The sequence below is a fragment of the Centropristis striata genome, chromosome 13, assembly GCF_030273125.1.
Source record: "Centropristis striata isolate RG_2023a ecotype Rhode Island chromosome 13, C.striata_1.0, whole genome shotgun sequence".
In the NCBI taxonomy this organism is placed as follows: domain Eukaryota; kingdom Metazoa; phylum Chordata; class Actinopteri; order Perciformes; family Serranidae; genus Centropristis; species Centropristis striata.
The window spans coordinates 38,300,593-38,314,009 of NC_081529.1; the positions used below are offsets into that span (position 1 = coordinate 38,300,593).

The window sequence follows — 13,417 nt, forward strand, 5'->3', positions numbered from 1 at the left end:
TCAAGGAGCGACTGACGGCCCTGGAGAAGAGACTGGATCGATCCGGAGACCAGTATGGACAATATGGACAAGATGGGTAGCAGGAAATTGCATGCTGCCACTTTTGCCTTCAGCCCAAATTTGAATCTTATCTGGCCTGACTCAAGGCTGTTCTGGATAAATCCTCCTGGATGAGCACTGCAGCGAGACTCTACCTCCCCTGCCCCCCTTCAACCTCCTACAGACACCTGTGGACTATCTGCTGCTGTCTGGGGCCTAGTCAGGGACAACGGTCTCAGGCTTACACACTCAAACTCCCACAAATACACAGATATGCAACATACAGATTTTGTTGTACTAGTACTTGTTACTCTGTGCAATGGCAATAAAGGCTTCTGATTCTGATTTTGAAGTGGTTCCTGGTTCAAGACCAGCAAAGAGTTGGTGTCGCATGTAGCCCGCCCTGAAGCAGGGTCATATTTCCATTGTCTTACATACAAACTGGCTTCATTTTGCAACCAGCGGTGCCGCCCCCTGCTGGCCATTAGACAGAATGCAGGTTTAAGGGTTTAGTGTTCAGGCCTAGTGGTTCCTGCCAAGGTTAGAATAGTTTTGGGTTTTTCATTAGTTTTAGTTTTAATTTCGTTGTGATTTTTTGTTTTCAAATTCAGTTAGTTTTAATGAGTTTTTAGGGTGAGTTAACTAGTTTTAATTAGTTTTTATTTTTTGGAAAATGCTTAGTTTTAGTTTAGTTTTTAATAGTTGTAGTTTAGTTTTTAATAGTTGTAGTTTAGTTTTTAATAGTTGTAGTTTAGTTTTTATTAGTTGTAGTTTAGTTTTTAATAGTTGTAGTTTAGTTTTTATTAGTTGTAGTTTAGTTTTTATTAGTTGTAGTTTAGTTTTTATTAGTTTTAGTTTAGTTTTTATTAGTTGTAGTTGTTTTGTAATGGGGTATTTGTTGGGTCCAGATTCAATAAGGTCACAATAAATGTTTCCTTTATTTCCTTTGTCTGATCCATCTCAGCCCCAATAAGTTTATTAAGTCATAAAACCAGATAGATGAAATAGATTTCATATCAACCAAAAAGGTTTACGGATGAAAAAAGTTGACAAAGACGAAAACGAAGGACATTTTCACTATAATTTTAGTTAGTTTTGGAACCACAAAATACAGTTTCAGTTAGTTATAATTTTTATTTAATAACTCTCGTTTTTATTTTTATTTTGTTAGTTTTCGTTAACATTTCGTTAATGTTGGTTCCTGCTTGGTGGCTCTTTAATCTTATGAATCATAATATTCGCTCTGCTATCAAAACATCTGAACCAATTAACCACAAGAACAGATTCTGGCCTTTATCCTGAACAGCTGCAATCATAAACTATTAATAACATAATAGTACAAATTACTGACACAAAAGAAGCCTGAGAGCTTTCACACTCCTTACACAAACACACACAAACACACACATGCCCCAATGGCATCTTGGGTACTTGAAAGGTGAAACAAAGGTAAATCAATACAAAGCCATTTTGTAATTAAAAGAACGTGGGGGTGAATTAGGCAAACGACTGTCTGGAGAAATTGAAAATATTGATTTTAATTTACAAAATATATTTCACACCTTTTAATGTCCTTGCAGAAATGGACAATTAGATTTCCTTCTCTCTTGTCCTTTGCTTTCCTTCACTCCCCCTCTCTGCTGACACTCTCTTTTATCTGTCTTCCTTCCTCTTATCACACAATCCAGGTATCTTTCACCTTAATGACCATGTTAATGACAGGGCTGGGGGTCGGCCAGTGACTCAGGGGGAGGGTGGGGTCTTTGGGTGGTGGTGGTGCAGGATTTGTGGTTGTGTTTGCAGCAGAGATGACAGTGTGTTGTTGTATTTGTGCCAGTCAGCAGAGTTCTGCAGCTATAAACAGACTTTTACTGGCTGCTTGTTGCTTGGAAGGAAAACAGAGGAAGAGGTGACGGAGGTTAAAATGAAGAGAGGGGGGGGGGGGGGGGGGGGGGGGGAGAAAATGAAGATGTCGAAGCAACTGGAGAAGAAAATGAATGAGGTGGAGGAAGATAAGGAGGAAGAGATGGTGACAGATGGAGAAGGGCACGTCCTCCTACCTGCATAGAACTCTGGGCTGTAGACAGCACTGACCACTGGATTTAACTTCCAGCCTGGACAAGAAACAGACAGAACAGACAGAAAACAGACAGAACAGACAGAATACAGACAGAAACAGACAGAATACAGACAGAGAAACAGAGAGAAAACAGACAGAATACAGACAGAGAAAGAGACAGAAAACAGACAGAATACAGACAGAGAAACAGACAGAGAAACAGACAGAAAACAGAGAGAGAAACAGACAGAAAACAGAGAGAGGGGAAAAGAAAGTGGCAGAACAGGGAAGTTTGTATTAGTGCCTGACGTTGGAGACTGCTCTTCCCTCCAAAACATCAATAAATACATCAAAATACCACTCACATTTATGTTTTGTTTTGCTGTTTTATGTTATGACTTTGGACATGTTGCTGACTCGGCAGTAATGATTGACGGCAGAGTGGAGTTTAGATGGTGGAGGTGGATTTACTCCTAAATGTTTGAGAGAATAATTGGTGGGCCTGTGTGAAATCACAGCTAAATTACTTTTTACGTAACTTCCATTTTTTTTGTAATTTCTTCACTTCCGGCATTTCTGCTCATTTATTGACTGTTTAAACTGCCCTCGACCTGGTCAGTGGTTTTGTAGCCTAAATTCACAGCAACAGCAGCCTTTTTTACAACCGGGGAACTGTGCGTGTATGTAACTTGATGTGTGCTGTTTTTAGAATGTGGAATCATTTTGACAAACGCTCATATGAGATCTTCATCCTTTCATTCATTGGACAGGTCTCCAGACTATCACCGGGCCCACATTTAGAGACAATCATGCTCTCATTCACTCCTACGGGACCGGTTAAACCTAGCTGGTTGGAGGTCATGTTACTACATTTATATGAACCTGTACAATCTGTACGACTGTTCTTTAATCTGCATCATCATGTCTTTAGATATTAAGAGCACAATTTCATGACAGAAACTTTTAAGCAACAGATTAAATGTTTTTTTAAGAAGTTCCTCATTAATTCATCATAGCTCATTAACATGGCAGTTCTCAAGACATTGTTTATGATACATGTACCCAGTTTGCAAACTCTCTGTTATTAATTATGTGACACAACTATGAAGACTTGATCAAAGGTATAATAAGTTGAAGCACTGGACAGTATGCAAAATACCAAAGCTGAATACAAATGCCAGCACTGGAATATAACCTCCCAATAAGACACCACCAGGAAGCATCAAGTACTCTCCCTTTAAGAAGCTGTTTCTGTCTGACTTTAGATTCTCCTCTTCAACTGAGGCTGACGTGTCTTAGCAGGTTTTTAAGTGTGCGTTTAGTTGTTCCAGTGATGATTCTGGTATGTCCTATTAAAGGGCTGAATCACTTTTGTATTTAATTTAGTGTCGAGATCCACTTTTACTTTTGACATGTTACTGATGATCAGTGTGAAATAAGCCACATTAAATCTATATTGATTCAATGTTGTAAAACAATAAAACATGAAATATATCAGTTTATAGACAAGGTAAACATTGACTTGGCCTTACCATTTGCATATGGGTTGACAGTCTTCTTATTTGTCATTACTCGGGCTGTTGCATTGTTGACCTACAGCAGATGAGGAGAGTTCCTGAGTTAATGACTGATATATGGGTAGTCAGCGTTATACTTGTTAGAGTCAATCTGCATGCAAAGTTTCCTAACGTTGTAAACAAAGAAAGCAGTACACTGTATCACAGCAAACACTCATGTCATCTGTGTGTTTTCAGAATTGCATTCAGAAACACTTAAAACATCCAAAACAAACCAGTCTTCTTTCTCATTTGCATATTTTCTATCTTCCAACGTTTTCCAGCATGCTCTCCCCAATTATGGTGACATTTCAATAACATACAGACAAAAGTAAAGAAACAACAGATGCACTGGGCCAAATGGTGTTGTATAGATGTATAGATGCATGCGGTGGGCGGGTGGGCAGAAGGAGGAAAAACAGACAAAGAAAATGTCATTGGGGGAAGGAGAGAAGACAACATGTTGGCAGCATTATGCAACATCCAGTCAACCTTAAACGTGAGAAGAACTGTTGTGACAAAAGCAACACGAAGCATTCACACTCAGACAACAGTCTTTCTAATTCATCGCAAGAAAAAATACTGAAATCAAAAAAGAAAATAGATGTACTCAAATAAACCAACCAAGTCAATCAATCAACCAATCAGATCATTCCAAATCCAAACAGCTAACAGGGGAAATCAAAATAAGGGTGCATTGTCTTCCAAAGTAAAACAAAAGAAATGAATAAATGGGTTTCCAACAATCTCAGATAGATGTGCAAACGGATTCAAATCTCAGTCAGTTTCGCTCGCACACGCAGCTCCAGGAGAACACTTAGTGACACGCCGACACGCAAGAAAATATGTATGTCAATATACAGCATCAACTCAACCACAATTCAAAAAGAAATGTCACGTGAGTTTTAGCGTTGCAAACGTTCCAGAGAGAGAGGAAGAGAGAGAGGAAATGCTGGCAGAATGGCTCGTTCGCCCACACTTACCATTCCCAAACCTCTTGGCCCCGAAAACTTGTTTGTGTACTGTTACCGTGGTAACGGTGTAGGATGGGGCCCTAAACAAGCTACCGGTGGAAGGATGGTGGGGGGGAGGGGTGAGAGAGGAATAAGCAGCATCTTACTCAGGTGGCCAAGAAAACTTCTCAATCATTCCACTGCACAAACGCTCTCGTTCAGCCAGCTGGTTCTTAAAGCATAACTCCAACACCCGGTCTTCATCCATCACATTGATTGATTGATTGATTGATTGATTGATTGATTGATTGATTGATTGATTGATTGATTGATTGGGCCAAAAACGAGCTGTGTACTTCAGTACAGAGAGAACCTGTCACACCACGGTGAGGTGGTGTTTTATTTTGTGTTCTGGTCTCGTTATTTCCTGTTTTATCTTGAAATAGTAACTCTCCTCTGGTTTCAGGTCACTTGTCCTTCCAATAGTCTGTGTTCACCTGGTGCTCCCTTCCCTCCATGTGTTCAATAGTCTGTGTTCACCTGGTGCTCCCTTCCCTCCATGTGTTCCAATAGTCTGTGTTCACCTGGTGCTCCCTTCCCTCCATGTGTTCCAATAGTTCACCTGGTGCTCCCTTCCCTCCATGTGTTCCAATAGTCTGTGTTCACCTGGTGCTCCCTTCCCTCCATGTGTTCTAATAGTTCACCTGGTGCTCCCTTCCCTCCATGTGTTCAATAGTCTGTGTTCACCTGGTGCTCCCTTCCCTCCATGTGTTCTAATAGTTCACCTGGTGCTCCCTTCCCTCCATGTGTTCCAATAGTCTGTGTTCACCTGGTGCTCCCTTCCCTCCATGTGTTCTAATAGTTCACCTGGTGCTCCCTTCCCTCCATGTGTTCAATAGTCTGTGTTCACCTGGTGCTCCCTTCCCTCCATGTGTTCAATAGTCTGTGTTCACCTGGTGCTCCCTTCCCTCCATGTGTTCCAATAGTCTGTGTTCACCTGGTGCTCCCTTCCCTCCATGTGTTCAATAGTCTGTGTTCACCTGGTGCTCCCTTCCCTCCATGTGTTCTAATAGTCTGTGTTCACCTGGTGCTCCCTTCCCTCCATGTGTTCTAATAGTTCACCTGGTGCTCCCTTCCCTCCATGTGTTCCAATAGTCTGTGTTTCCTTGTCTTGGTCCAGTGTGTTTGATCCGTCACCATAGTTACCAGTTATCTCCTTCTTGCCACAGTTTGTCTTGTTTTCGCCCTTTTGTATTTCCTCGCAAGAGTGATTTTTCTTTGTAATTAATTATCGTAGCACCGTTTTTAGCTTTTCGAGTCAGCTGTTTTGTTTTTCCTCCTTTTTGATTTTGTGTTCTTTATTATTTTTCCCCCTTTAGTCCTGATCCAGTTTTTTCCGTTCAGGTTTAGTACCTCCCTTTTGGAGCGCTTTTTGTTTGTAGGTTTTTTTATTTACTAGTTTTCCCCTCAAGAGATTAGTTAGGTTTTCCCCTTATCTTAGATTAGGATCTTTATATGTAGTTTTTAGTGTAGTTAGGTTCAGGTTTTTTCCCTCCTTTGGAGTGACTTTTCTTTGTTTAGTTTTAACTGAGAGTCAGGTGTTTCATAGCCCTTTCTTTCACTCTGTGAGGACTTACCCTGCTGCATTCTTTGAATAAAGAAACTTTTAAGTTCACCTGCTCTGTATCTGAGTCCTGACTGGAGCCCGGCCTGGCAGATATCCCGTCTGGATTCCCCCGTAGCGCGGGAGGAAGTGCTATCTAGGCCACCGGATAAGAGTTTTAAAGTGTACAGATGGATGGAGAAGACCTGCTTTGGTATTATATCCTTTTGTCAGAAACCAATAGTTTTATATCTGTAGCTGTAGACATTGGCTGGTTTCAAAGATTATAAATGGAATATTTTAATTGCAATGTGATAAATGGAAATGGAGTTATGCTTCAAGGATGGTGAAGACTAGCTGCTGGTCCTCTGACTGGACAGAAGACAATGACATAGCACTTTATTATTGTCATGCTACTGAATCAGTTCAGTCAACCTTGCATTTCACTCTTTCTAATTCCTAAGTACTTCCTCTGTCCATGGAGAAGCAAAATCTGAGAACTTTTTCAGGGGAAAAGCTCCTTCCTTAATTAAATATTAATAGTGGGGCAGCATAGCTTAATGTATCATACCAATTGTTCATTTTGTGATAAAAGTACCATATCTGTCAGATGTGTTGATAAATATGTTGGGAACAAAACTGGATATTGGACCATCACAAACTGGTTGCCGTGGCAGCCATTTTTAAAATAGGCTCACTTTGAACCATATTACGTCAACTTCCCGATATGATTTCCTGGCATGCTTTTACCAATGGATTCCTCAGATCTTTTTTCATAAGATAGGTATGATGTGAAAATAATAAGTGAAATCCTAAATAATGAGCCCGGCGGCTGGCCCATGAGTCCAGTGTGCCGCGGACAGAACATCAGAATGCCAAGGAGTTCCATTTATTTATTTTTTATATAACATGCAGAGGCAATCTCCCCATTTTGTTGCATTTTCTTTAATTTGTTATTGTTTTACATTGTCAAAAGACATATTTTCATTTGAACTTTCATGTAATTAATATTTGTGGTGTTGTAAACATGGTTGGAGGACCAGCTTCTATCTACTGGTAACAGCTGGCCGCCATTTTGGAAAATGGCCGCCATGGTCATCAGAATGGGAATATGCGATGGCCCAATATCCAGTCTTTTTCTAAATATATTGAGCTATATATGTACCAAATTTGGTGCTTTTATCACAAAAAGAACAAAAGTTTAGCTATGCCGCCCCACTATAAGAACATTTAGGCTTTATGACCAAATGTCAAAGCAATCTCTGCAGCTTCTGCAACACAAATGTGTCTACAATCTATAGTGCTGGGTATTTAGTGTGTGTTTTCACTTTAAAACCTTTGTTAAGGCCAATTGCCTTGACAGTGCAAAACCAAGTAAAACAGGAAAAAAAGAACAAAAAGGTAAACAAACTAAAAAATAAATCAAGCAAAGTGTTTCACATACAGTAATGTCATACTAGAAATATGTCAACATGTGTTTGTGTTTGTTAATGAAACTGGAAAGGGAAAGATGAGGCTGAATGACTCGACAGCTTGATGTCATGACAAAGATGGAGGCAGTAGACTGTCAAACACTCTCACACACACACACACACAGAGGAAGAGGAGGACAGGGAGGAGGAAGAAGTATTTGAGGACATGCACCTCTATTTTACGGCCTTCTACCACGGTGCCGTGTAATTTCTCTCTGGCCCTGTCGGCGTCCACGCTATGCTCGAACGTTACGAACCCAAAACCCTGCATGCAGGAGGGAAAGAGGCAAGAAAAACATGCACATTATTTTTTACACATCATACTCAACATTGCAGTAAACAATGGTCAATGGGAGCACAGTTGATCAGATCCAGTTTAATGCTCACTGCAAAAAGTCACCTCTCAAAAACAAGAAAAAAAGTACAAAAATTAGGTTTTTTTGCTTAAAAATAGCAAAATTATCTGCCAATGGAACAAGAAAATTTGTCCAAAACCAGTAAAAACATCTAATCTCAATGAACCACAAATACCTTAGAATTAGTGTATCCTAACTAATAACAAGTGACTTTTTCTTGATTCTAATGAAATACACGTGACCTATTTTCTCAATATGTGTAAAAATATTCTTGAATTAATAATCAGTAAATGCTAGAGCCATCATCTTGACATAATGATATGAAAGGCATTATATTTATAGAAACCAGCAAAGTCACACTAAAAACTTTTCTTCACACAGCTACAAAGATTTTTACCTGTATGTAGAATATTTTTCTTTAAATTCTTGAAATAAGACAAACCCATGAAATCTTTATATCAAACAAGTGAAACAGTTTAAAATTAAAAAAAATGCTTAGTAAGAAGAACTATCTGATCAGACAAAAAATAAGCAGATATCCCCTCGATCTATGATATTTCTTCTACTTAGATTTCAGTTTTTGCAGTGTTCCTCCTTCTACTTTTTAACCAAAGTCCCGTAATATTAAGTTAAGTCTGGGGGGAAGCTAACTGACTGAATCCCTGAGCCTTCATAAACCCCTGCCTCCTTAGCTACTTTTATAATGCCTGCCAAGTAACTAACGCCAGACTAGATCACAAACTAGATCTAGTCTGGAGATTCATGTTTCCATAGAGGAGGCGTGGTTTACGATCCTCCGGAGCCGTTTATTGGGCACTGCGAATGTCTATCATAGCGTCTGTACGTAGCTCTTAGCCAATCAGATCAGTTATACCAGATGACGTATGTAGAGAGACAGAAATTCAACGAGGAAGAAGACGACTGATGTTTACACGATGGAGCCGAACGATTATTGGCGCTTGTGCAAACTATATATATAGGAAGAAGGACACTCCACATATGCACACTTTTCAGACGTATATTTATTAATTATATCTGGTCCTCCATCAAGGCGATCAATGGTGAGACGACCACAACGACCGGGGTCTGGCTAAACCCGTTAGCTTAGCCGCTAACGGGGCTAGTTGGTAGATTAAATCCTGTTTCTCAGCGAGACTAAAACATCCTTCTTGGTGGTGAAAAAGGAGTGTAAAGCCAAACGTTGTTCTTCTTTTGAAATAAACTTTGGCTCTAAACTATCTAGAACTCTGTCTACAGCTAGATCCAGAGAGAGCTTGGCGTCTGCAGCAGCCATGTTGGATCTGTAAGAAAACTACAAGCTTCCGTCTGTCCAATAGTACGAGTCATCGTCTCGCCGTCCCTCCCCGTTCTCTGATTGGATACCAACAGCAGGCTAAGAATCACCATGGACACCATGCTGCCTTGCAGTTCCAAACCAAATCGAGCGTGCAAGGCATCATGGGTAAACTGTAGGTGTAGCTGTAAAGTTCTGTTGAAATGTAATAATCTGATCCTAGCTGAGCTGCTCACCAAGAATACTTCTATAGGTCAAAGTTTACCAAACACAAAGCTGTAATTTAAACTATAAACAAATACAATAAAAGTAATTGAGAGACATGCTGAGAACAGAAACATCATGTACCTTAGAGCCTCGCTCGTTGAAGATGATTTCCACATCTAAGATTTTGCCAAATTGCTGTAAAGACAAAAAAAAAGGAAATGTGACTATTATTCTTCTTGTCATCAATTCAACAGGCAAAGCCACTGATTTACCTTTAGTTTCTTAATCCAAATTGTAAAATATTGACCTTGAGATTCCCAAAATTCAGAAATTGAATGTGTCCATCAGAAATTGTACTCACGCCGAACATTTGCCTGAGGTCCGGGTCTCTGAACCTGAAGGGGATGTTGGAGACGTGGAGTCTCTTGGGCTGGGCCTTGATGTCTGTGCTTTCAGCTGCAGTCTGTGTTGGTGGCTGGCTGTCCGTCTGGGAGGCATCGTCCGTCTGCTGGAAACACACAATAATAATATTTATAATAACAATAAAGGACACTGAAACAAATCAAAGAGGAACAATTACACTTCCAGTAAATTTAAAGACATTTTACAACATCAACATCGACATTATGTAACTTAAAACTATAAAAAAACAATAACCAATTCTCTACCTAAGGGGAGTGCACTGATTCAAACCTGAATCTGAGACGCTTTTCGATTGGCTTTTCAATCTTCAAAGTCATTTAGCTTTCATCCAAAGAGACGTATATTTGAGAGATCATAAACACAAGCAAGGATGAAGTCAAGAAACAACACAAGAATAAATGGCATGGACTAAGTGATTTTAGGATCCAAGTGCTTTTCAGTAGTGAGTGCAGATGGTGTAAAAAAAAAAAATAATAATAAAAATGTCTCATTTAGGACTAAAGTAAACTGTTGTACTAATATTAGGCTGTCCAATAATTCAGCAGGAAGTGTTGCATACGTTTCATACATCACATCTGTACATTTGTAAAGTTTTGCTGTCTACACTTTATTCTGTACAAGTTCAGTACATTTATTACATAACGCACAAACCAGCTTCATTAAACATGAGGAAGAACCCTGTTCAGTTAGCAGACAGTCACAGTGTTGATTGCAATAAAAATTGTTGATATTGAAGTTGCTGACAATAAGATACTTGTACTCAATAAAATTGAGGTAAAATTTTCATGGACTTTCTGAGTAGAAATAAAGTAAAATAAAGGAGTTACAGCAATTTAGATAGAGTCATTTCACCACTTATTAACACTAAAACTTTGATATAAAAATGGAGTTAATTTAGCCTGTAGAGGACAAAACAAACCATGTTGGTTGTACCAGACTAATTGAGTTAGTCCAGCTATAAAAGTCTCATGGGAAATACTCAATAATCTCTTAGTTGGAATTACTTAAAAAGATAAATGCATATTGTTACAACAATTTTTAAGTTGAGCCAGTGTATTTTTTAGAGTGCAGTCCAGAGCACTGGTTGTAACTTACAACTCTCTGAATGCCTGATGTGAATATGTGAAGAGAGCATGTCCTTCCATTAATAACTCATATTATTGTGAAAACGCAGTATCAGACCTCAGGCCATGAATTAGAAGGAAGTTATAAATGGTGCATGAGACAAGTTTGAACTGGCAAGAGTTAAAATTAGCAAACACAGAGACATAATAGCTGCTCATGCACACATATAGAGAGTAGCAGTCTTTGTTTGTCCTTTAGCTCTCAGTGTGAGTGAGATCAATGGCTGTTAAACAAAGGAAGGACTTCAGTCTGCTGTTACCCTGCAAGCGTGTGTGTGTGTGTTACAAAAGCTGTTGGTGTGTCTTGCTGCTAATCTATGAACCAGTCTTTTAGTCTATTAGATATAATGGGATCCAATACAAAGCATCCAAAACTGGCCTCAAAAAGTGAGATTTTAATTTCAGTGAAACCTCTCAGTCAAAAGTCAAAATGGTGTTTGTGTGTGATGTAAATGTGACATTATCTGGGCGTTGGGGATGGTGGAAGGGGTGTGTTTTTTTATGTATTGATTGATGTTTTGGAAACAGACGTATATTTATTGGACAAAAGGACGAGGCCAGGGTGGAGGCAACTCAGTCATCAGTTAATGCTAGAGCTAGCATTCTTCTCTGGCTCTCAACAGAGGCTCAAGGCTGTTACTGGATAATAAATTCCCCTGGATGAGCACTGCAGCGAGACTACTTCTGTCATATTGTATGTGTGTTTTATACGTTTTCGACGGGTTGATGGCGTTGTACTAGTACTTGTTACTCTGTGCAATGACAATAAAGGCTTCTGATTCTGAGCTAGCTTGGTGAGCAAGATGCAACTGTAATTCAAAATGAACAGCAAAATAAAAACAAATGTTATAATTACCTTGTATGAACTGAACATTGACTTGTCACTCTCCAGACAGCCATTCTAAAGCAAACCCTGCTTCACCTTCTATTTTACTCTAATTGGGACAATCATTTACAGATATATATCATGCTATGTAGAAGAAGACTTAGGTTAACAGTTTTAACATTTCTTATCTTTTATATGCGGACGACATCCAACTCTGTTTCTCCTTTAAACCCATTTAGGTTTTAAGTTATCTAGAGTCCTAGACTGTCTTAATGCTATCAGGGAACGGTTGGCAGAAAACTTCTTGCAGCTCAACGCTGAGCAGAAGAGGTTCTGGTTGTTGCTCCAGAGAAGGTTGAGCCCACAATCCTACAGTGTATTGGGCCCCTTTCCTCTGCCGTCCACCCCCACTAGCGTAACTTGTTTCTATATTTTTATATCTAATAACTGAGGGGTAATATTTGACAAACAGACGATCTCACATCGTACTCAGATCTCTCCTCTGGCTTCCCGTTGATACATGATCCAGTTTAAGATTCTCTCTCTGACCTACAGAGCTCTGCAGGATCTGGCCCCGGCATCGGTAACTGAACTACTTCACCCACATCCCTCTGCTCTCCCTCCCATCAAACACCTTCAATCTATTGTCAATACCTCCCAAACTCTGGAACTCAGTCTGCACCTTCATGGTCTGTGGAGTCTTTTAAATGTCACATTAAGACATATCTGTTCAGACAGGCCTTTACTTGACTTTATGTACCTGGTCAACTAGACGTCCAGGCTTTAGTTATGTTTTCTTGATGTATTGTGTTTCTCTGTGTTTGCCTGTATGTAGTTTTATACCCTTATAAAGCATTTTGTGTTTTTGTTTTTTTCCTGTGAAAAGCTAGCTAGTTCTCTCCTTCTACCAGATTATTTATTTTTACGCCTTATTCCCCCTCGTGTCTTTCAGCCACACATCCACTGATTTTATGGCCACTAGACGAGCTGCTGGGGGTCTCTGGGGGCTCCGCCTCCCCCGGCTCGGAGCCAGATTACCGTGGTTACAGCAGCGATCGGTAGCGGGGCTAGTTGGTTTGGGTTTCTCAGCAAGGCTAAAACATCCTTTTTGGTGGTGATAAAGGAGTGTAAAGCCAAACGTTGTTCTTCTTTTAAAACAAACTTTATCTCTAAACTATCTAGAACTCTGTCTACAGCTAGATCCAAAGAGAGCTTGGCGTCTGCTGCAGCCATGTTGGATCCGTAAGAAAACTACAAGCTTCCGTCTGTCCAGTAGTACGAGTCATCGTCTAGCCGTCCCTCCCCGTTCTGTGATTGGATCCTAAAACAGGGCTAAGTAACGGCCGCCTGCAGGTTCCAAATGAAAACGAGCGAACAACGCAGTCTGGGTATACCCGGGCTATTGAAAATCGCTTTATAAAAAAAAAAAATGACTTACTTACTTACTTACTTGAAGTATGAATTACTTATATTCGATCAGACTTCCTTTTGCAACCAGAGTAGTC

General features: G+C 39.8%; 1 protein-coding gene across 3 annotated transcripts in view; it reads right to left on the minus strand.

Annotated features, from left to right (window-relative positions):
* rbfox1 (RNA binding fox-1 homolog 1) overlaps positions 1-13,417 on the minus strand; it is a 111,021-nt gene that overhangs the window by 32,271 nt on the left and 65,333 nt on the right. For 2 of the 3 annotated variants that reach the window (XM_059348381.1, XM_059348382.1), the window contains exons 3-7: positions 9,901-10,047; positions 9,681-9,734; positions 7,855-7,947; positions 3,631-3,691; positions 2,100-2,153 (exon numbers count right to left, since the gene is read on the minus strand). In XM_059348381.1, the coding sequence (XP_059204364.1) occupies positions 2,100-2,153; positions 3,631-3,691; positions 7,855-7,947; positions 9,681-9,734; positions 9,901-10,047 (409 nt within the window). Of the gene's footprint in view, positions 1-2,018; positions 2,154-3,630; positions 3,692-7,854; positions 7,948-9,680; positions 9,735-9,900; positions 10,048-13,417 lie in introns of all 3 variants that reach the window. The other variant, XM_059348383.1, reaches the window with a different exon arrangement.